Source organism: Pteronotus mesoamericanus, unplaced genomic scaffold, assembly GCF_021234165.1.
Source record: "Pteronotus mesoamericanus isolate MK-2021 breed Mesoamerican mustached bat unplaced genomic scaffold, CSHL_Meso_final scaffold_118, whole genome shotgun sequence".
In the NCBI taxonomy this organism is placed as follows: domain Eukaryota; kingdom Metazoa; phylum Chordata; class Mammalia; order Chiroptera; family Mormoopidae; genus Pteronotus; species Pteronotus mesoamericanus.
Window position 1 is genome coordinate 3470486 of NW_026555301.1, and position 23435 is coordinate 3493920.

A 23435-nucleotide genomic window follows, 5' to 3' on the forward strand; every position below is an offset into this window, starting at 1 on the left:
AAAAAAAATCCAATTTAAAAATCAGCAAAGGACCTGAATAGGCACTTCTCCAAGGAGGGCACACAGATAGCCCTTAGACATATGAAAAGATGCTCAACATCAGTAGTCATCAGAAAGATGAAAAAAATTGAAACCACAATGAGATATCACAACATACCTGCCAAAAGGATGATCATTAATAAATCAATAAACAGTAAGTGCTGGTGAGGATGTAGACAATTGGGAACTGTAGTGCACTGTTGGTGGGAATGCAGACTGGTGCAGCGACTGTGGAAAATAGTATGGAGTCTCCTCAAAAGTTTAAAAATGGAACAGCCTTTTGACCCAGTGAGAATCCCAAAACACCAATTAAAAAGAATATATGCACCTCTATGTTCATAGCAGCATTCTGGAAACTGCCCAAAGTACTCATCCATTGATGAGTGGATCAAAAAACTGTGGTACATTTACACAATGGAATACTATGCAGCAAACAAAAGAAGGAATTCCTGACTTTTGCAACAGCATGGATGGAATTGGAGACTATTGTGCTAAGTAAAATAAACCAGTTGGTGAAAGACCGATATCATATGATCTCACTTATAAGAGGAAGCTAATGAACAAAATAAACTAATGAGCAAAATAGAACCAGAGGCATGGAAACACAAAACAAACTGACAGCTGTAAGAGGGGAGAGGCAAGGTGGAGCTGTTTGAAAGAAGGTGAAGGGATTAGACGAAGAACATACATGAAGGACCTATGGACATGTACAATGGTGTGGGGATTGATTATGGAAGGAGGGCAGGTTTGCTGGAGGGGGGCAAAGGGGGAAAAATGGGACATCTGTAATAGCAGAAAAAATTTAAAAAGGGAGTACATCCAATTAAAAAGTGTTTGCACAGCAAAGAAAACCAACAACAAAACATAAAGATAACCTACTGAATGGCAGAAGATATTCACCAATGATACATCTGACAAAGACCTGAATACATATTTCTCCAAGGAGGACATAAAGATAGAATAAAGACATATAAAAAGATGTTCAATGTCACTAATAATAAGAGAAATGCAAATTAAAACCACAATGAGATATCACCTCACACCTGTCAGAATGGCCATCATCAATAAATCAACAAAAAACAAGCACTGGGGAAAATGTGGAGAAAAGGGAACCCTTTGTGCATTGTTGGTAGGAATGTATTATTGGTTCAGCCACTATGGAAAACAGTATGGAGGATCCTCAAAAAATTAAAAATTAAACTGCCTTATGACCCAGTGATTCCACTTCTGGGTCTATATCCAAAGAAAATCAAAACACTAATTTGAAAGAACATACACACCCCTGTGTTCATTGCAGCATTAGTTACAACAGTCAAGACATGGAAGCAGTCTAAGTGTCTATCAACAGACAAGTGGATAAAAAATGTCTGGTGCAGATACACAGCGGAATACTATTTGGCCATAAGAAAGAATGGGATCTTACCATTTGTGACAGCACAGACGGACCTAGAGGGTAAGATGTTAAGTGAAAAAAGTCAGTCAGAGAAAGATAAATACCATATAATTTCACTCATATGTGGAATCCAAAGAACAGCATAAGCGAAGAAACAAATCAGAAACCTACTCATAGATACAGAGAACAGACTGATGCTTGCCAGAGGGGAGGGGTGTTGGAGGAGCTGGATGAAAGAGGTTGAGTACAAACTGGTATTTACAAAATAGTCACAAGGATATAAAGTATAGCATAAGGAATATAGTGAATAACATTGTAATAATTGTGTATTGTGCCAGGCGGTACTGGAAATATTGGGGAGGAAGACTGTGTAAAGTATATGACTGTCTAAACATTATATGCTGTAGGTCTGATAACTAATACAAAATAATATTGAATGCAAACTGTAATTGAAAAATAAAAATATATATAATGCACTTAAGATTCCCACACCACCTACCCCCCAAAAAGGAAGCATTAAAATTGTGAGAGGCAAGCAGAAAAATATATGGGCTCAATTCAAACACACAAAAGCATGCTGTTTCATATACTTAAGGGAAAATGTTCAGTCTCATCAGTAAAGAATCATAAATTGAAAGAAGAGTAAAATACCATTTCTATTCTATTAAATTTGAAATATATTTTAAAATGATAAATCAAATTTTGGTGCTGACACCTGTGTAAAATGGGACAAACACTTTTGGGAAAGAATATGGTGACGTACATTAAAAGGTCTAAATAGGCCCTGGCTGGGTAGCTCAGTTGGTTGGGGCAAAGTCTTATACATTGAAAAGTTAAAGGTTTGATACCCAGTCAAGACACATTGTGTGTTTGGTCCCCAGTCAGAGCACATATGGGAGGCAACCAATTGATATTTCTTTGTTTCTCTCTCGCCCTACCCCCGCCACTCTGCTTCTTCTCTCTCTAAAATCAACAAACATATCCTCAAGTGAGTATTTTAAAAAAGAGCTCTAAAAGGGTTCATACTCTTTGATCCAGCTATCTCACACCTCAAATCTTTGATGAGGAAAAAACTGAAAATATGGACAAAGTTTAATGGTAGTCAAAGATGTTCACCCAAGGTTATTTGTTTATAAGAAAGAAAACCAAAACCAGTAGAAAGGGCCAACAACACTGACTACTATATAAAATATTAATAAAATGTCAATAAATATTAATAAAACATAAAGACCTTTGAGTTATAATTATATGTTTAAAAGGGGAGAATTGAATTTATCAAAATTTCAGGGTACAAGATTAACATGCAAAAATCAGTTCTGTTTCTATACACTTGCAAAAACAATATAAAAAAAGAAATTAAGAAAGGAATTTCATTTATACTAGCATCTTAAAGAATTCAACAGAGATAAATCTAACCAAGGACATGAAAGACTTATATACTGAAAACTATTAAACATTGATAAAAGAAATTAAAGAAGATCTAAATAAATGGAAAGGCATCTGTTCATGGATTGGAAGACTTAACAATGTTAAGATGTTTATACTACCAAAAGTGATCTACATATTCAGTGCAATCCCAATTAAAATTCCAAGAACCATTATTTGTCAAAATGGGAAAGGAAATTCTCTAATTCATTTGGGAACTACAAGGGGCCTCAAATAGTTACAATAATCTTGAAAAAGAAGCATAAAGCTAGAACACTCAATGTCCTTAGAAACTTATTTGAAAGCAGTAAACAAAGTAGTGTGGTACTGGAAAAAGGAGAGACACATAAACCAATGAAACAAAATACAGAATCGAGAATAAACCCACACACATATTGTCAATTAATTTTTGACAAGAGTAAAAGGGGAAAGAACAGTCTCTTCAACAATAGTGCTGGAAAACCTGTACATCCACATGTAAAAGAATTGAAGTTGGACCCTTAACTTACACGATATATAAAAAATTAACTAAAAATGGATCAAAGACCTATATAAACTTCAAAGCTAACACTATAAAACTCTTAGAAAAAAATGGAAGAAAATCTTCATGACATTAGATTTTTTTTTCCCAAGAATTTCTTTCTTTCTTTATTTTTAAATACATTAGTCTCTGCCTCTCCTCCCCACCACTTTCCCTTGCCCCCTCTCTCCTTCCCTCCCTCAGCTCCTCCCCTTTGGTTTTGTCCATGGGTCCTTGCTATATGTTCCTTGATTTGCCCCTTTCCTTCCCTTTCCCTGCCCGCCCCGCCCTCCTTGTCTCTGTTGATTTCTTTTCCTTTCAGTGTTGCTGGTCATATTCTCCTTGCATCTTTGTATTGTTGGTTAGGTTCCAATCATAGGTGAGATCATATGGTATTTGTCTTTCGCCCCCTGGCTTATTTCGCTTAGCATAATGCTCTCCAGTTCCATCCATGCTGTCGCGAAGTTTAGTAGTTCTTTTTTCCTTTCTGCTGCGTACTATTCCATCGTGTATATGTACCATGATTTTTTGATCCAATCATCTACTGATGGACACTTAGGTTGCTTCCAACACTTGGCTATTGTAAATTGGGCTGCTATGAACATTGGGGTGCATAGGTTCTTTTCAATTGGCGTTTTGGTGTTCTTAGGGTATAGTCCCAGCAGGGGAATCACTGGTTCAAAAGGCAGTTCCATTTTCAGCTTTTTGAGGAAAATCCACAACACCTTCCACAGTGGATGCACCAGTCTGCATTCCCACCAATAGTGTACTAGGGTTCCCTTTTCTCCACAGCCTCGCCAGCACCTGTTCTTTGTGGATCTGTTTATGACGGCCATTCTGACCGATGTGAGGTGGTACCTCACGGGGGTTTTGATCTGCATTTCTCTGATGGCTAGTGATGCTGAGCATCCTTTCAAAAGCCTCTGGGCCCTCTGCATCTCCTCCTTGGAAAAGCATCTGCCCAGGTCCTTTGCCCATTTTTAGATTGGATCGTTTGTCTTCTTGGAGTGGAGTCGAGTGAGTTCTTTATATATCTTGGTGATCAAACCTCTATCTGATGTATCATTAGCGAATATATTTTCCCATATGGTTGGCTCCCTTTTCATTTTGCTGATGTTTTCTTTTGCCGAGCAGAAGCTTCTTATTTTGATGAGGTCCCACTTGTTTATACTTTCCTTTATGTCCCTTGCTTTAGGAGACATATCAGTGAAAAAATTGCTGCGTGGGATATCTGAGAGTTTCCTGCCAATGTTCTCCTCTAGGACTTTGATGGTGTTGCGACTTATATTTAAGTCTTTTATCCATCTTGAGTTTATTTTTGTGTATGGTGTCAGCTGATGATACAATTTCTATTTTTTGCATGGAGCCATCCAGCTCTCCCAACACCATTTATTGAAGAGGCTATTATGGCTCCATTTTATGCTTCTGCCCCCTTTGTCAAATATTAGATGCCCATAGAGACCTGGGCTTATTTCTGGGCTTTCTATTCTGTTCCACTGGTCTAGAGGTCTGTTCTTGTGCCAGTACCAGATTGTTTTGAGTATAGTGGCTTTGTTCTAGAGTTTGATGTCCGGTACTGTGATCCCTCCTACTTTGTGTTTCTTTCTCAAAATTGCTGCAGCTATTCGGGGTCGTTTGTGGTTCCATGTAAGTTTTTGAAATGTCTGTTCTATTTCTGTGACATATGCCATTGGTATCTTCATAGGGATTGCGTTGAATCTATAAATTGCTTTGGGTAGTATGGACATTTTGGTGATATTAATTCTTCCAATCCATGAGCACAGTATATGCTTCCATTTATTTGTGTTTTCCTTAATTTCTTTTTTTCAATGTTGTATGGTTTTCTGCATACAGGTCTTTTACATCTTTGGTTAAATTTATGCCTAGGTACTTTATTTTTCCTGTTGCTATACTGAATGGTATTTTTTCTCTGATTTCTTCTTCTTCTTTTGCATTGCTGGTGTACAAAAATGCCTTTGATTTCTGAATATTGACTTTCTGTCCTGCTGTTTTGCCAAATTCACTTATAAGGTTGAGGAGTTTTTTGGTAGAGTCTACAGGGTTCTCTATGTACACTATCATGTCATCTGCAAACGATGATAGTTTTACTTCCCCTTTTCCTATTTGGATGCCTTTTATCTCTTTCTCTTGTCTGACCGCTGTCGCTAGGACTTCCAATACGATGTTGAAAAGAAGCAGTGAGAGCGGACATCCTTGTCGTGTTCCCGATCTTAGTGGGAAAGCTTTCAGGTTTTGCCCATTGAGTATGATATCGGCCGTAGGTTTTTCATATATGGCCTTTTTTACGTTGAGGAATGCCCCATTTATTCCCATTTTGCTGAGCGTTTTGATCATAAATGGGTGCTGTACCTTATCAAATGCTTTTTCTGCATCTATCGAGATGATCATGTGGTTTTTGTCTTTTCTTTTATTTATGTGATGTCTCACATTTACTGATTTGCGTATATTGATCCATCCCTACATGCCTGGGATGAATCCCACTTGATCATGGTGGATAATCTTTTGAATGTATTGCTGGATGAGGTTTGCCAATATTTTGTTGAGGATTTTAGCATCTATGTTCATCAGCGAAATTGGCCTGTAGTTTTCTTTCTTTGTAGGGTCTTTATCTGGTTTTGGGGTCCGGGTGATGCTGGCCTCACAGAAAGAGTCTGGGAGTCTTCCAATCTCTTGGATTTTTTGGAATAGTCTGAGAAGGACAGGGGTTAGCTCTTCCTTAAATGTTTTGTAAAATTCTCCTGTGAAACCATCCGGCCCTGGGCTTTTGTGTGCCGGGAGTTTCTTGATGACTGCTTCAATTTCCCCAGCTGTTATCGGTCTGTTCAAGCTTTCTGTTTCTTCCTCGTTCAGTGTTGGAAGATTATACTTTTATAAAAATTTGTCCATTTCATCAAGATTTTCAAATTTCTTGGCATATAATTGTTCATAATAGTTTCTGATGATCATTTGTATTTCCATGGTATCAGTTGTTATTTCTCCTCTTTCATTTCTGATATTATTAATTTGGGTCCTCTCCCTTATTGTCTTGATGAGTCTGCTTAAAGGCTTGTCAATTTTATTTATCTTTTTAAAGAAGCAGCTTCTGGATTAGTTGATCCTCTGAATTGTTCTTTTCATCTCTATGTCATTCAGTTCTGCTCTAATCTTGACAATTTCCTTCCTTCTACTTGCTCTGGGATTTATTTGTTGTTGTTTCTCCAGTTCTTGAAGTTGTAGTGTTAGGTCTTTTATTTGAAATGTTTCTATCTTTTTTAGGTAAGCCTGTTTTGCTATGAACTTCCCTCTCAGGACCGCCTTTGCTGGGTCCCATAGGTTTTGGACTGTTGTCTGTTCATTTACATTTGTTCCCAGAAATTTTTGGTATCTTCTCTTACCTCATTATTGACCCATTCATTGTTTAATAGTCAAGTGTTCAGTCTCCGTGAGTTTGCAAGTTTTTGAAGTTTCTGTTTGAGGTTGTTTTCCAGTTTCAAGGCCTTGTGGTCCGAGAAAAAGTTTGGTATTATTTCAATTTTCCTGAATTTGCTGAGGCTTGCTTTGTGTCCTATCATGCGGTCTATCTTTGAAAAACTGCCATGAGCATTTGAAAAAGATGTGTATTTTTCTTCTTTGGGATGTAAGGTTCTATATATGTCAGTTAAGTCTCTTTGATTCAGTGTGTCATTCAGTGCCGCAATATATTTAGTAATGTTTTGTTTGGAAGATCTGTCCATTTTTGACAGTGGGGCGTTGAAATCCCCTGTTATCAGTGTGTTGCTGTCTATACCTCTTTTCAAGTCATGCAACAATTTCCTTATAAACTTGGGGGCTCCTATATTGGGAGCATATAAGTTTACAATGTTGATGTCTTCTTGATAGATTCTTCCTTTAAGTATTATAAAGTGCCCCACTGGGTCTCTCTTTAAGGCCTTTGTTTTGAAATCTACTTTGTCTGATACAAGTATGGCAACCCCGGCCTTTTTCTCTTGCCCATTTGCTTGGAATATTTTTTTTCATCCATTTACTTTCAATCTGTGTAGGTCTCTTGCTCTGAGGTGGGTCTCTTGTAGGCAGCATATGTGTGGGTCATGGCTTCTTATCCATTCAGCTCCCCTGTGTCTTTTGATTGGGGCATTTAGTCCATTCACATTGAGAGATATTACTGGTAGAAACTTAGTCATCTTTTGTCTTTGTACCTGTGTTCCTCTCTCTCTCATTCTTTTCTTTCATCTGCTTAAACCAGTCCCCTTAGCATATCTTGGAGTGCTGGTTTGGTAGAGATGTATTCTTTTAGCTTTCTCTTTTCTGGAAAACTCCGTATTTCCCCTTCTATTTTAATGGAGAGCCTAGCTGGGTAGAGCAGCCTTGGCTGTAGGCCCTTGCTTTTCATGGCTTGGAATATTTGTTGCCATTCCCTTCTGGCTTGTAGTGTTTCTGTTGAGAAGTCAGCTCCTAGGCGTATCCGGGCGCCATTGTATGTTACTTTCCCCTTCTCCCTTGCTGCCTTGAGGATTCTCTCTTTGTCTTTGACATTTGCCATTTTAATGATGATGTGTCTTGGAGTGGACCTCCTTGGGTCCCTCTTGAGTGGGGTCCTCTGTGCCTCCTGGATCCATGAGAGCCTTTCTCTCCTCAAATTAGGGAAATTTTCCATCATTACTTTTTCGAGGAGGTTCTCTATCCCTTGCTCTTCTTCTCCTTCTGGTATTCCTATTATACGGATATTATTGCATTTCAGGTTGTCCTGCATTTCTCTAAATGCCTCTTCATTCTTTTTGAGCTGTTTTTCCATTTCTTGTTCTTTCTGGGAGCTTCTTTCTACCTTGTCCTCCATCTCACTGATTCGATCCGCAGCTTCATCCAGCCTGCTTTGGATTCCTTCTACTGTGTTCTTCAATTTAGAAATGGTATTCTTCATATCCTCTTGTGTCTTCTGGATAGTTTCTATGTCCTTTTCCAGGCTGATATAGTTTGCTGTAAGATCCTGATAGTTTCTGTGCAGATTCTCATAGTTATCTTTGAACTGGCTGAGCTCATTGAGCTTCCTTAGAACCATTGTTTTGAATTCAGTATCTGATAGTTCCCTTGCCTCTATTTCATTTAGCTCTCTCTGTGGGGAGTCCCCTTTTCCACTCATTTGGGGGGGAACTTCTTTTTCTTCCCATTTTTGTGAGAGTCTGTTAAGTATTTTTGTCCTTTACTTTTCTTTCTGGGCCTGCCTCTGATGATGTCAGTTGTTGACTCTATAGGGCCTTGGGTTGTTTGTTTGAGCCTTCCAGGAGTCTAATGCTTGTGTCTGACTCCTGCTTAGAGCAGCTCTGTGACCCCTTCGGTCAGGGCTGGGCTATTTTTTTGGATCTCTCTGCACTCTCATGCAGGCTCCGTGAGCGTGCTTCCAGCGCGGCAGGATCCCCCGCCTGCCTGGGCTCGCATGTGCTTGCCCCAGACCAGGGGGCTTATGCGCGACCTCGCGTACTCATCTGGCCCCCTGGCCAGCGAGCTCCGCGGCACTGGTCAGTTTAGGGTCTTCTATTGTGTATTTTCCCTGCTTTTGGCTCTTTGGGTGTGTTGCTTGCCCTCACCAAATGGGGTTACGGAAATGGGAGGAAGTCAGCTCCAGGACTCTCCGGTTAATCGTGTCTCTAGTCTCTCCTCCAGGGACTCTGGGCAGATCTACTAATTTTGTGGGCTGCTCCAGAATCGCGGGCGGGCGGGTCAGTTTACGCCTGCCCTTGCCGCTCTGCGTACTCCCTCGCAGGCCATATCGGTGCCAATCTGTGGGAGGCCTTGCTGGCCGGTGCAAGCATTCGCCAGCCCGCGCGGGTTACACACACGCTCGCCAACCCTCGCCCGTCACTCGGCGCAAGCGTGTGCGCCTGCACTGGGTGTTTTGGGGGTGTCTATGTGTGCTTTTCGGCTTTTCGCTCTTTGGGGGTGTGTCCTCTTCCCGCACAATGGAGACTACGGCAAGGAGAAGGCGTCGGGACTCCCTGGTTCCTCCTCCCGTTCTTTCCCCAACGCCTCAGTTTCTAGTCTCTCCTCAGGGGTCTCTGGGCAGTTCTGTGACCTGTTCGGCCAAGGATCCACCACCTGTGCGGACTGCATTTCAATCGCCAGCAGTCTGGTTCCTGCGCGCCCCTCTTCTGCCACTTTGGGGGCGCGCCTTTCCAGCCCACAATGGAGACTACGGAAAGGGGAGGGAGTGGGGACTCCCCGGTTTCTCCTCCCGTTCTTTCCCCAATGCCTCTGTTTCCAGATTCTCCTCAGGGGGCTCCAGGCAGTTCTGTGACCCCTTCAGCCAAGGATCCACCCACTGTGAAGACTGTGTTTCAATCGCAGGCAGTCTGGTTCATGCGCGCCCCGCTTCTGCCTCTTTGGGGTCACGCTTTTCCAGCCCACAATGAAGACTACAGAACGGGGAGGGAGTCGAGACTCCTGGTTCCTACTCCCGTTCTTTCCCCAATGCCTCCATCTCCAGTCTCTCCTCAAGGCTCTCCCAGCCAGTCTGCACTCAGCCCCGCAGCTCACACGTGTACAAGCTGTGTGCGGAGCACACAAAAGGCAGGTTAATTGATTCCCTTATGCCTGAGCGAGATGGTAGCTGCACAGTGGGAGGCGCGCATCACTGGGGCTCCACCGGCCGACGTGTCAGTTCTCTTCACAAAGTTTTCCTCACCAGTCTTTTCCCAGGCACCAGCCCACCCTGCTGCCGCCTCTACCCAGAGATCAAGGAGGGGGGCTGCCACTGCAACTTTTGCCTTTGCCCTTTAAATGTCTCTTTGTATCCCCAGCCACCTGTCTCTGGAAGAGAGCGCCCTTAAGCTTTTCGGGGTTGCGTTTTGTCTGCATTTTCTTGGCTTTAGCGGCTGTAGTTTAGGGGTTCCTGTTTATGATTCAGACCCCATTCTTCTCGGGGGGAAGCTACTGGCCATTTCAATGTCCCTCTGGTGCCAGTGCCCGTGGGCACCCAGCCCACCTTCTCGAGCCTCCACCGCACTTCTCACCCGTTGGGATGTGTGAGAGTAGAATCCACTGTCCGCGGCACCAAGGCTCCTCTCCCACTATCGCTCCACTGCTTTCCAGGTGATTACTCCCTTATTTAGTTGCAATTCCAGTTTGGTTTTGGGAGGAGGTCAGCGTGACTCCCATTCACTCCTCCGCCATCTTCTCTCCATTGACATTAGATTTTTGACAACAATACCATGTATGTAACACCAAAGCACAGGCAATAAAAGGAAAAATTAATAAATTGAGTTTCATCAAAATTAAAAACTTTCATGCATCAAAGGATAGGATCAAGAAGTGAAAAGACAGTCTACAGAACAGAAGAAAACATTTGCAAATGATATATTTGACAAGGGATTAATGTCCAGAATCTCTAAGGAACGCCTACAACTAACAACAACCCAATTAAAAAATGGGCAAAAGACTTGAATAGCTATTTCTCCAGAGCAGATACATAAATGATCAAGAACAACATGAAAAGAGGCTCAACATCATTAGTCATTAGGGAAATGCAAGTCAAAGCCACAATGAGATACTACTTCATACCTACTAGGATAACAATTTTTAAAGGAAAATAATGTTGGCAAGGATGTGGAGAAACGGGAACCCTTGTGCATTGTTAAAGGGAATGTAAAATGGTGCAACAGTTTTGTGGTGCTTCAAAAAGTTAAACATAGAATTACCATATGACCCAGCAATTACACTCCTGGGTGTATATCTAAAGGAACTGAAAGCATGGATTCAAACAGGTATTTGTCCACCAGTGTTCATAGCAGCATTATTCGCAATAACCAAAAGGAAACAACATAAGAGCCCATTAACAGATGAATAAACAAAATATGGTACACATACACAAGAGAATACTATTCAGCTATTAAAAGAAATTCTGACATATGCAACAGCATGAATGGACCCTGAAAGCATCATTCAAGTGAAATAAACCATACACATTAGGCTAAATATTATATGACTCCACCTACATAAGGAACCTAGAACAGGCCATTTCTTATAGAGAGAAAACAGAATAAAATACCAGAGGCTGGGGGAGGGGAGAGAGAAGGGAAGTTATTGTATAATGGGTGGAGTTTATGCTGGAAATAATGAAAAAATTTTCAGTACAGACAGTGGTGATGCGTACACAGCTTTGTGAATGCATCTGATGACATTTAATTGTATATTTATAAACAGTTAAAATAACAAATAATATGTTACATATATTTTACTAAAATTTACAAATTGGGAGGCAATACTATGCATAGTGAAGATATAGAAATGAAATAAACCAAAATGTCAGCAGCTGCTATTTTGAGAAAAATCTTTTGGTGGTCTCCTCTTTCTTTTAATCACTTTCTACATTTTCTAAATTTTCTTTCAAGTACTCTTTGGATAGGAAAAAAAAAGTGACATGTCTTAACACCTTTTCAGGTTTTAATACATACACTGTTCACCAGTCTAAATTTTTATCTTTCAGAAAATTTCTTCACATTTGAACCAGCATTTATTTACAAAGGATTTACTTAACAAGGGACTGTAAGAAAAGAAATAGTCACTTAAAATGATTTAAAGAATCTCATTTTTGCACAGAGGTAAGAACCAATGTTTTCTTATGAGAGGGTCCACCTTACCCTGGCCACAGGCCCAGTGGGCCCCCTAACTATAACCCATCAAGAGCAGCAATCTTCTCCTTTATCGGAGTTTCTCTCCAGCCCTCTGGGCAATGAATAAGGAGAGGATAGGTTTCAAGTCTCCTCAGATGGCACAATTTGACATTCAACCAATAAATTAAAATAAGAATGGTAATTTAAACATGCAAGTGAGAATTTTCCTTAAATTTAACTAACTGAAATAATTACTATTGATTCACCCTTAAAAGTACTCTAAGCCCTTCCCAGAAGGTCCTGCTTATATGGCAAAAGATACTGACGTTGCACTGGGTTTTTATGCAGGAGTCCAAAGAATCTGTTTTCCCCTTTCTGACAAGTAAATAAAACCACAGGAAATCAAATAACTCACTATAAAAGAAGATATAATTTTTTATCTTCCTTTTTACAGTCTCATATCCACTTCCATTGGGAATAACAAAGTCTGAATTCTTATGCAACACTTATCTAAATGTGTCGATTTTATCAAATTGATGAATTTTGCTAACAAAAGGGAAAGCTAGGAAATCTTTTATGACATACTTGGCCCATTCACAGGGCTGAAGCTTTAATTTAATCAACTTGAAAATTCTGAGGGAGAACTGCAGGTGCTGGATCTGAAAAAGAAGTCATAAATGGGAAGGCATATCAATCTTTATGATGGGGAAACAAAAACACTCTCTACTTGCTTGCCCTCCACAAGCAGAAGAAGGAGAGGTGGAAGTAGCAGGATATTGTTTCAGGCTGCATAGCACAGGGGGATCATTGCTGTCTCCTGGTGACCACTACTTAGTGTTGATCAAAAAGCGCTGGCCCATAGAGGAAGAGAGGAATTGATAAAACAATGAGGTTTGCCAACACTGTGTGCTCAACGAGGACACTTTCTCATTTTTCTCAACCACATCAGAATTAATCATTCCCTTGGCCACCTAAGCAACCAGGTGGCTTCTGCCCTATAGTCCCCACACCTGTCTCACCCCAACCCTGCCTAGTAGCACTGTCAACTTTCTGCTCCCAGGGACATCTCCTATCAGAATGTGCTGATTGTAGGCAGAGCCAATAGCCTGACAAGGCCGGCTGAATCTCCCTAAATCACCCTCCTCCCCTTCCACTACCTGAACTCTGAGCCACACTTCCCTTTCTGGAAAAATCACCACAACCTCTTCCTATCAGTCTCCCTGCCGCCTCCATATCCTCCTTGCCACACAATCCTTCCACCTGCGGCCAGTCATCTCTAGATGGGAAGGAAACCTCTTTAATTCAGTCCCCTGCACAAAATTCTTTAACTCCCTACTCTCCACAAGATGAAATTGTAAACTCATTAGCATGAAATACTTCAAAGGTCCTTTTGCAATATGACTTTTCATAGTCTCTACTCAATAGCAATGTCCATCAGTCCATTCATCTGTCTATCCATCCAATTTTATAAGCCTCTGTAACAGAAACATTCAGTCATCCACCAGCACTCATACCTCTTTTTGATGACCCCACTGTAGATAAACAGTGAAGGGACACGTTCCCTGGCTAAATGAGCACGTAGGATGGAGTCCTTACCAACAGAATCTCAGTGGGAAGTGTATGTCCCTTCCAGGCCCAGGCCCTACACACTGGACGGTCCTGTAAATGTGAACACAGCAATGTCCATGCCCTTGCCCACTTTGCACAAACAAGGACATACCCTACAGTGGAGGGCCAACATGATGGAGACAACCTGGGTTTCTGAACACTGTGCAACACAGAACCGCCCACTGCTTGTGTTAGGAAATTACCTGTAAAATCAACTTCTTGCTTCTTTATACCCCTATACTGTTTGGCCTCTTGCAACAGCATATTAGCCTTTGCCCTTCATGCAAGCAAGGGCCCGGCAAGTTCCCACTTACTAGGGCAACTGCCTGTCCAACAGTGTGTACTCTGAAGTATGTAAACCTTCTTCTCAGTGGAAAACTTACTTGGTGTTCTCTAGGGTCTTCTGCATTTTCTTGACCATTTTATCTATTGCTGCCTGTCTCTTCCCTTCAGCCAAGAGGTCCACCTTGTTCAGCACCACGATCAGCTTCTGACAAGCAATCTGCCCAATCACAAGGCATTCCGCTGACTGGGTCTGCATTCCCTTGGTCACGTCAATGACCAGCATCATTAGATCAATGATCTGGGCCCCTAGAAGAAGAGAAGACAAGGTTAGAAATAGAAAAGGGGGACGTTAGCTCAGAAAGCTGCCTGATGACCTAGGCCAGGCAAAATCAGCCAAATTAAAGTATTAAAAGTGGGCAGAGTAGGAAATGAACAAATTACCACACACCTTCTAGAACTAGGCCACAGGTGACATGTTTTGGCCTATATGATTTCACTAAATCCTCATAACCACGATAGGAGGCAGGCATGTTACACCATTTAGAGATGAGGAAACTGAGGCCTACAAAAGAAAGCTTGCCCAGGCCACAAAGCTCATCTGCACCAGGGCTGGGTGACTCCAAAAACCATGCCTTTTTATTGCACCAATCCTACCATTTCATTCCATCCTACACAGGCAATAAACAAGTAGAAAAAAGCTCAGTGTTAGATGACAAATGCTTAGGGATTTGCCCTTGCCAAAACAGAGGATAGAAGGACTAAAAAAGTGAAGATGGGGGGAGGAGTATCTTCTCTATGGCTCCTGAGTCTTCTCCTCACAGTGCCTGGGGTTTCGTTATGATGACCTCATGCTTGACTGGACTATATCTGCTAACTTCCTCACTTTCTTCTGTCCTTTCTGTTCTAGTTGGGGAGGAGAGGCTTCCAATTCTTCCTGGGGAGGAACAGAGTAGGGGTATGGAAAGTTCAGCTATATCAATAGAGTATCACATATGTATGTGCATGTATGTGTCTGCATGCATATGTATGTGTGTGTATGCATGCCAGATTGTGAGCATGGCCTGAATACACAGCCACACCTGAGCTGAACATCAGCAGATGGACAAATTACAGAAAAATTCATGACGGGAAACTGCCATTAAGTTCTATGTAAGGAAAACTAATGTTAGCCAGTGAAGTGACTGTTCTTTTAAATGGGATTTGGAATAGCTACAAAAAAAAATATTACTTTGAGGAATCAACATGGTGGAAGAGTAAATGGAAGTGACACTGACCTCCTCCCAGGACCAACCTGGAATAACACCAAAATTGTGCAGAAATCACCTGGAACAACAACTGAACAATAGTGAGAGAGGAGCCTTGTAACCTCGGAGACAGAAGAATCAGCTTTAGTGCAATGGAACTGGTAAGAAGTGGGGTAGAGACTTGAGAAGGCAGGTGGGGCACCCACTTATGGCAGCACCAGAAGGATATTGAAAGGGCCAGTTGGATCCCCCTGAGAAGAGTGGGGTCTAAACCATAAGCGGAGATCTCCAGTCTACAGCACCAGAGCCCAAACATTACACAGAAAACAGACAGCTGTGGAAAGCGGCAGCGTTGCTCTCTGACAGAGGCAGGTGGCTAGAGACACAAAGAACCATTTGAAGGGCCAACGCATAAATATTTACTTGCAGCCACTAACCCTGGTCTCTGGCAAAGGCGGGGGCAGAGTGGGCTAGAGACGCCAGAGGAGAGACTAGGGAAGGAGGCTTTGGGGAGAGAACTGAGAGTAGCCAGCGGGATAGCATTGCTGACTCATTTCCCATGCGGCGGCAGCCATCTTGCTCAGGCAGAGACCACTCCCCATGAGCAGCACCAACGTCAGAGGACCCAACAGCCCTGCCCCCAGGTGGGAATGCACCCCGCCCTGTGCTGTCTAAGCCACCGGCTGAGTGCAGAGTGGAAGCCACACAAGAGATCCCTGGCTAAAGGGGGGCGCAGAGAGGTCTAGAGACACCTGGGGAGAGACAGGGGATGGAAGTTTGGGGAGAGAATGGAAAGAGTACCTGGCAGGATCCCAATGCTGACTCCTCCCCCATACGGCAGCAGCGTGAGAGGACCCAATAACCCCGACCCCGGGAGGGACTCCGCCCTGCCCTGAGCTGTCTAAGGCGGCCTGCTGAGTGCAGAGTGACTAGATTAGCAGCTGAGGGAGACAGCCACAAACAGTAGATTCCTGGAAGTCTCAGACTGCCTAAGGTCAGACAGGGTTAACATCAGACATCATCAGAGGCAGATCCAGAAAGTAAAAACAATGGTCTCCTACCACAGAAGTTCACACCACAAAGTCAGGAAATCAAGACAGATCAACTTAAGAAGCAGAAGCAAAAAAGAAGAGTCTCACAAACAATGGGAAGACAAAGAAACACCCCCCACTCGAAGGGAAAGGAGGAATCCCCACAAAGAGAACTAAATGAAACAGAGACAAGTAAACTATCAGATATTGAGTTCCAAACAACGGTTCTAAGGAAGCCCAATGAGCTCAGGAAGCTCAGAGAAAACTACCAAAAACTACAGGGAAACTACAAGGAACTTACTGCAAACTATATCCGCATGAAAGAGGACATAGAAACTATCAGTAAGAGACAAGGGGAAATGAAGAATACAATTTTGGAATTGAAGAACACCATAGAAGGACTCAAAAGCAGGCCTGATGAAGCAGAGGATCGAATCAGCAAGCTGGAGGACAAGGTAGAAAAGAGCTCCCAGAAAGAGTAAGAAAATGAAAAAAGACTCAAAAAGCACAAAGGGGCATTTAGGGAAATTCAGGACAACCTGAAATGCAATAATATCCATATAATAGGGATACCAGAAGGAGAAGAGAATGAGGAAGGGATAGAGAACCTGTTTAAAAAGGTAATGATGGAAAACTTCCCAAATTGGAGGAGTCACACAAGTCCAGGAAGCACAGAGGGTCCCATTCAAGAGGAACCCAAAGAGGCCCACTCCAACGCACAGCATCATGAAAATGGCAAATATCAAAGACAGAGAATCCTAAAGGAAGCAAGGGAGAAAGAGGTAGTAACATATAAGGGAGCCCGGGTATGGCTAGCAGCTGACTTCTCAACAGAAACACTGACGTCTCAACAGAAACATCCCCAGAAGGGAAAGGCAAGAAATATTCCAAGTAATGAAAAGCAAAGGCCTGCAACCAAGACTGCTCTACCCAGCAAGGCTCTCAATTAAAATGGAAGGAGAAATAAGGAGTTTCCCAGACGAAAGAAGGCTAAAAGACTACACCTCCACCAAACCAGCACTGCAAAATATGCTAAAGGGACTGCTTTAAGAAAGTGAAGAAAAAGAGTCTACTCGGTTCTTTTCACAGTGGCCAATACTTGATGTTACCAATAGTTTTCAATACGTATTAATCTGATTGTGACAGTGATGTGTTACTTTAATTGTTCCTTTATTATTTGCTGAAACTAAACCTGTTTTTGTACATTTCTTGCGTATTTCTATTATTTTTAAAAAGCTTTAAATGACTTTTTGGTATTCTTTATCCATTTTTTTGTTAAATGTTTGTAGAATTTTTTCCCTAAAAAAAACCCAAAACAAAACAAACCATTAATCCTTTTTTAGGTGTGTTGCAAATACTTTCCTATCCTATTACTTGTCCTTCAACTTTTTTTATACGTATATTATTGTACAGTCTTAAATGTTTAATATAGTCATATTGTCAATATTTTACTTTATAGCTTCTGGGTTTGAATATTTTACTGCATGGTAAGAAAAATATTAGTTTGTATTTTCTCCTAAAACTCCTTGGATTCTACATATTGATTTTTAACTCACCCGAATATTTCTCGTACAATGTGTGAAATAGGGCTCTATATTTGTTTTATTTCAAGTAATAGTGATCCATGCACCTTATTTGTTGAATAAGCCTTATTTTCCCCATTGATTTAAAATATCAACTTAATTATATATTACATTGTTAGATATATATGTTTGTCTCTAGAATGCTCATTATATTTCATTGACCTACCTGATTATTTCTGTGCTGGTGTCATGTTTAATTGTTGAGACTTTATAATGGTTTTAAATTTTTTAATATGTTATAATTAACTTTGACATTTAAAAAATAAATAAAATCAATCTGCATTTAAGAAAAGGAGGGAGAGAGAGAGAGAGAGAGAGAGAGATGGAACTCCTACCTTTTGCAACGACATGGATGGAAGTGGAGAATATTAAGCTAAGTGAAATAAGCCAGTTGACCAAAGACAAATACCATATGATCTCACCTACAAGTGGACTCTATTGAACAAAATAAACTTAACGAACTAAATAAACCACAGGCATGGAAACATGGAGCAGGTTGAAAGTGACAAGAGGGGATGGGGAAAGAGGACAATGGTGGAAAGAAGGGGAAGGGACTAGACAAAGAATATGTATGAATGACCCATGGACATGGACAACAGAGTGGGAATTGACTGTGGGATCGGGGGGTGGTGGTGGGAAGGGTGGAGGGTGGTAAATGGAGAAAATTGACACAGCTGTAATAGAATATGATTTAAAAATAAAAATTTTTTAAAAAGGTATTATTTTGTGGAAGTAAGAATATGGAAACATTTCCCCTTTGCCCCATGAGGGGTTTTCCCTACCAAATTATTGTCATGGTAGGTAGAGGAAGACTCCTCTGTGGATGACTCTAATGACAGAACCTTACTGCTGGAAAAAGGAAGACAAAGAGGAGGAGCAGACTTTTTTGTGGACACACTTACTGGTACACTAGCCAGCCACTCAGATTATTCTACCGCCTAGTATTCCAAATGAAGGTAAGAGTCAGAGTCATGGTGCCATTTGCTCTAGATCACACAGCCAACTGAAACCAAAGGCCACCAAAAACCAGGGAGCCTGACACCATTGCTGAAGTATTCTTCCCTTGCCACCAATGACCTGCACAGCTCCTCTGTCTACCCTCAGGAGAAAAGTATGTCTCTCTAACTCTAAGTAGCCCAACACTCCTCCCTCCCTTCCACTCTATCCTCCCCAGCTCCCTTTCCTATCTTACCATAACAGCTGGGGACACAAGTGGAGGTATGATACAAAGGAACCTGGAGGGGCAGGCCAGGGGGTCAGAGCAGCCCCCTTTGGCATCTCCCTTGTCAAGTCATCAGGCAGTAGGGCCCAGGTCTCTACTACAGCCAAACAAGAGGGACACTGGTTCTATTATCTACCATGAACAGGACAAATTATGTACAACAGACTGACCTTTTTAAACAATTGAGGCCTACAAAGCTTCATCTGAAAGATTCTCTTCTGTTTCTATTGAATCACCAACTCACCCCTGGAATCCATCTCTGTTCTAGCTCTAGAGCCTGTGGCCCATGTCAGTCCTATGTCAGCTGTTTGCAGATGGGTCCCTTTGCCTCAACTGGTCCCTCTAAAATCCATCTTCTAATCAACTTCCTAATATACATAAATGTGCATAATTTATTCATATACTGTCACAAGGGTGGGGAGGGGTTAAGTGAGAAAAACCTCTATGAAAGTCAATTTGGAAACAGCTATCAAAGGTACGCAATCTTTGACAAAGCCAAGCCTGCATATGTGTGAAATGTCCCTGTGGCATGCTTGCTGTAGCTAAAGTTGAAAACCCGGGAATGTCCATCAGTAGAGGACAGGATTAAAATAATGCTACACCCATGTGACAGAATACGGCCATTAAAAAGAATGAAGAATCTCTTTCTGCAGTACTCTGGGATGATATCCAGGGTGAAGTAAGAAAAGGGGCAGAACAATGTTGTGTTAAAAGGAGGAAAAGAGTGTGTGTGTGTGTGTGTGTGTGTGTGTGTATGTGTGTGTTATGAGTGTTTGCTTCTATACGCATAAAATACCTCCGTCAGAATACAAAAGAAAAAATTAACTTTTGGTTGTCTACTGGGGAAAGAGTTAGGTGACAGACAGACAGGGCACAGGGCAGAAAGAAAAATCCTGACTATAGATTCTTCCATATCTTTTCATTTTAAACTGGAGTATGCACTATTCATTCAGAAATTAAAATTATGTTAAATACATAAATAAATAATCAAATAAAACATTGATCTGTGTAATTCTTCTGCTCCCACTGTCCTATGATTAAAAACAACCTCTGTGGTGTGGCTTCGGGGATCTCCTTTTACTTCATAGTCCTGGAATGCTCTCCCTGTGCTGAACATCACACTGTACTTCACAGAGCCCTTCTCTGTGCTCCTCTGCTCCTCGCTCTGCCCTGTGGTGCTTCCACACACAGACACACACACTAGCCTGAGTGCCACCCACCTCAGGTCTCTCCACAAGTTATCCAGCCACAAGCAAACCTGTCACCAGTCACAGGTCAATGCAGCCAGGTTTTGAGGCAGCAAGAGATTTTGAGCCAGCAGACTCTGAGTCAGCAGGTACTGGTTAACAGTGAGGAGGAGCTCCCTGGCTTCCCAGCCTCTGTGTCATTCTCAGCAAAGACTTCACAGAAGAATGGCCCCAGTGCCTGACCTGGTAGCCCCCAACTCTGGTGGGCAAAGCTGTACCCACCAAGCCAAGGTTAATCCATCCTATATGTGACTTAAGGACCTTGTTTCAAGATTAATTCCAACTACCTGGGCTCCCTCTAAATGCCTAAATGCCATCCCCTACCTCACTCAAACTATTCGGTCTTAGAGAAGTTAGGTGACTGCCCTGAGTTCTTCAGCAAATAGGGGGTGAAGAACAGATCTGAACTCTGGTTCATTCTCTTACCCACATGTCATAAACTACCCGTCCTTGCAAATGGGGACCAATGCCTCTCCAGCCTCCTCACCCAGCCTCCACATTATACTGAGAATCAAGGCACAACCCATGCTAATTCACACCTCTTCTCTGTCTTGTTTTTTGCTCCTGCTCCTCTCTGCCCAGACCTTATTTGCCCTTACCCTTCTTCTCCTCCACACACCACCCCACTCCATACTAAGAACTCATAGACCAAAGCCTAGGGTTTCAATCTGTATTTGCAGCAACCAGTACAAGACCTAGCTCAGGCACAGCTTAGTCAATCTTTGTTGGACTGATTGAGCAAACGATAGTTCCCCCTACCTCTTCCACTTTCTTTACCAGGAATCTGCTCCTTTTCTCTGAGATTCAATTTCCTATTGGTCTATAAAACTATCAAAGAGTGCCTTGTTTTGGCCCAGTGGCTGGAGGGGAAGGATGACATATTCCAAGTATTTAGCCCATCTCCCATCTGATGCCTGTTTGGATCCTGGAGATGGGAAATGAAAGTAAACTGACAAACCCAGAAAGATAAGGGCGTATGAGACCCAAACCCTCCAAGGCCCATGGGGATTTCCTCTGTGGCCTCATTCTAACATCTACAAGCCGCCTTTGTTGCAGGGAGCACACAGCTCTGCTCCAAAAGGCTAGGCTCTGGAGCAAAGCACAGCCAACATCAGAGATTTCCAAGGAGACCAGAGGTCACAGAGATTTGACTGACCCTACTGAGAACCAGAGCACCACTGGAAACTCTGGTCAGCATGAGGCAACTGCCTGATGCCTGGAAGTAGCTCTCGGTTACTCCATTTCTTCATCAAACTTTTGATCAGATGACAGAGAGTAATATAACTGACCTTTTTGTCTTTTTCAAAATCCCTAGTATTGATGAATCAATTAATCAAGCAGAGTCCTCCCCAATTCCCATGAATTAGGAGTAGGAAATGGTTCTAAGAACAGAGACACAGAGTTAGTGAGTGGTAGGGAACACAAGTCAAAAACTTGCAGTGTACAAACAACCTTCTATATTTCTAAATCTATCAAAGCTTTTCATCTGGTTGTACTGATTATAGATTGCTTTAAAGCAGCAACTTTCAACCTTTTTCATCCATGGCACACAGAAACTAATTGCTAAAACTGCAGCACACCAAAAAAATGTATTTTTTGCTGATGACAAAAGAAAGGTATAATTTTGATTCATTCATACTGGATAGCTATTGTGTTGGCTGTTGTCATTTTTTTAATTGGACAATCTAAGAGAAAAGAGGTCAGTACTCCTGACTAAATAGTCAGGTATAGCATGTTTTAAAAATTATTGTGGCACACCGGTTGAAAAATCTGTGCTTTAAAGTTTTGCAGAATAATTATAACAGGGTTAAAGTTTCTCAGTACTTTTCAGAAAAAAGTTTCTCAGAAATTCCTGATTCTGTAAGTTATATATTTTAATCAAGTCAAAAATAAAAATAAATGCCTGGCTGATGTGTCTTAGTCGATTGAGTGCTGGCCTGTGAACCAAAGGGTCACTGGTTCAATTTCCAGTCTAAGGCACATGCCTGGGTTGCAGGCCAGGTCCCTGTTAGAGGGCACATGAGAGGCAACCACACTTTGATGTTTCTCTCCCTCTCTTTCTCCCTTCCTTCCCCTCTTCAAAAATAAATAAATGAAATCTTTTAAAAAATCAAAATAAAGAAAAACTTACAAAGGTCAGCATTTAACAAAGTGTAAGTTATCTGTGAGATATAATTTTACTTCTGAGACTAAAGGAAACAAAGGGTGTTCAGAAAAAAAGGTTCCAGTGGAGAAGTAGAATGTAAAACTTTAAAACATATTTTAGCAACTGCAAAATGAGAGTTAATCAAATTGATATAAATCAAAAGCTATAGGCATCTGAAAATCAAATCATATTAAATAAAGAAAAATGTATTTCAACTGGTGACACTAAATATTCAATAAAAAATGTAAATGCATTGTTATCAACAATATAAAACTGCAGTGGCAACATATATCCTACTGTTACTACAACCACTTGCTGTATGCAAGATATCTCCATGTGCCTCAGCTTCCTCATCTATATAAGGATGACAATGATGGGCCACATCACTGGATTGCTTTGAAGATTAAATGAGATAACACATGAAAAAGGTTTAAAACAGCATCTAGGGCACAGGAAATCCTCAACAACATTAGCTGATATAATTGTTTTTCCTTCAACTCCTATTGTGGCGTAAACTGTGGTGTTTTATGCCTCTTCATCTCATTTAAACTGCATCTCAACTCTACAATGTGGGTACCACAGACAAAAAAAAACGACAAAGGCTTGGAGAGGAGAAGTAACCAAGACAAGGTCAAAAAGCAAAGACTCAGTCAGAGTAATGTGAACCTAGGACACCTTGTTTCTATCATAGCACCCTGCATCCCTGAGCAGTGATCTTGGGTCTAGAGTGAAAAACTTGCTCTGTACATGGGCAGAGGCATGTGTGCCAGCCCCTGTGAGTGCAGGACAACAAAGCAGATGTTGCAGGTCCCCCTGAGAGTGCAGCTCCTCATAGCCCAGTAGAAGGAAGGGCTATAGCTCTATAATCCCAGGTGCTGTCATTATTGCTGCTATCTGTATTCATTTATTCAAAGTATTGTTTGTCTCATTTTATGGACAAAAAGACTAAGGCCCAAGCAGGTTAAATAACTTGCCCCAAGCCACCCAGCTTGTGAGAGAACCCAGTATTGGTCAGATTCCAACAGGTTCAGTGATCCCAGACCTGACTCTCTGCCAGGAGGTATCAAGACTTTCATCACACTGGGGCCA

The 23435-nt window shown here is 41.7% G+C and overlaps 1 protein-coding gene across 4 annotated transcripts in view; it reads right to left on the reverse strand.

The window, feature by feature from the left end:
• The window catches only part of EEFSEC (eukaryotic elongation factor, selenocysteine-tRNA specific), a 328850-nt gene that overhangs the window by 194625 nt on the left and 110790 nt on the right, over window positions 1-23435 (reverse strand). For all 4 annotated transcript variants that reach the window (XM_054587485.1, XM_054587487.1, XM_054587484.1 and 1 more), the window contains exon 2: window positions 13972-14179. In XM_054587485.1, coding sequence (XP_054443460.1) covers window positions 13972-14179 — 208 coding nt within the window. The remainder of the gene's footprint in view (window positions 1-13971; window positions 14180-23435) is intronic.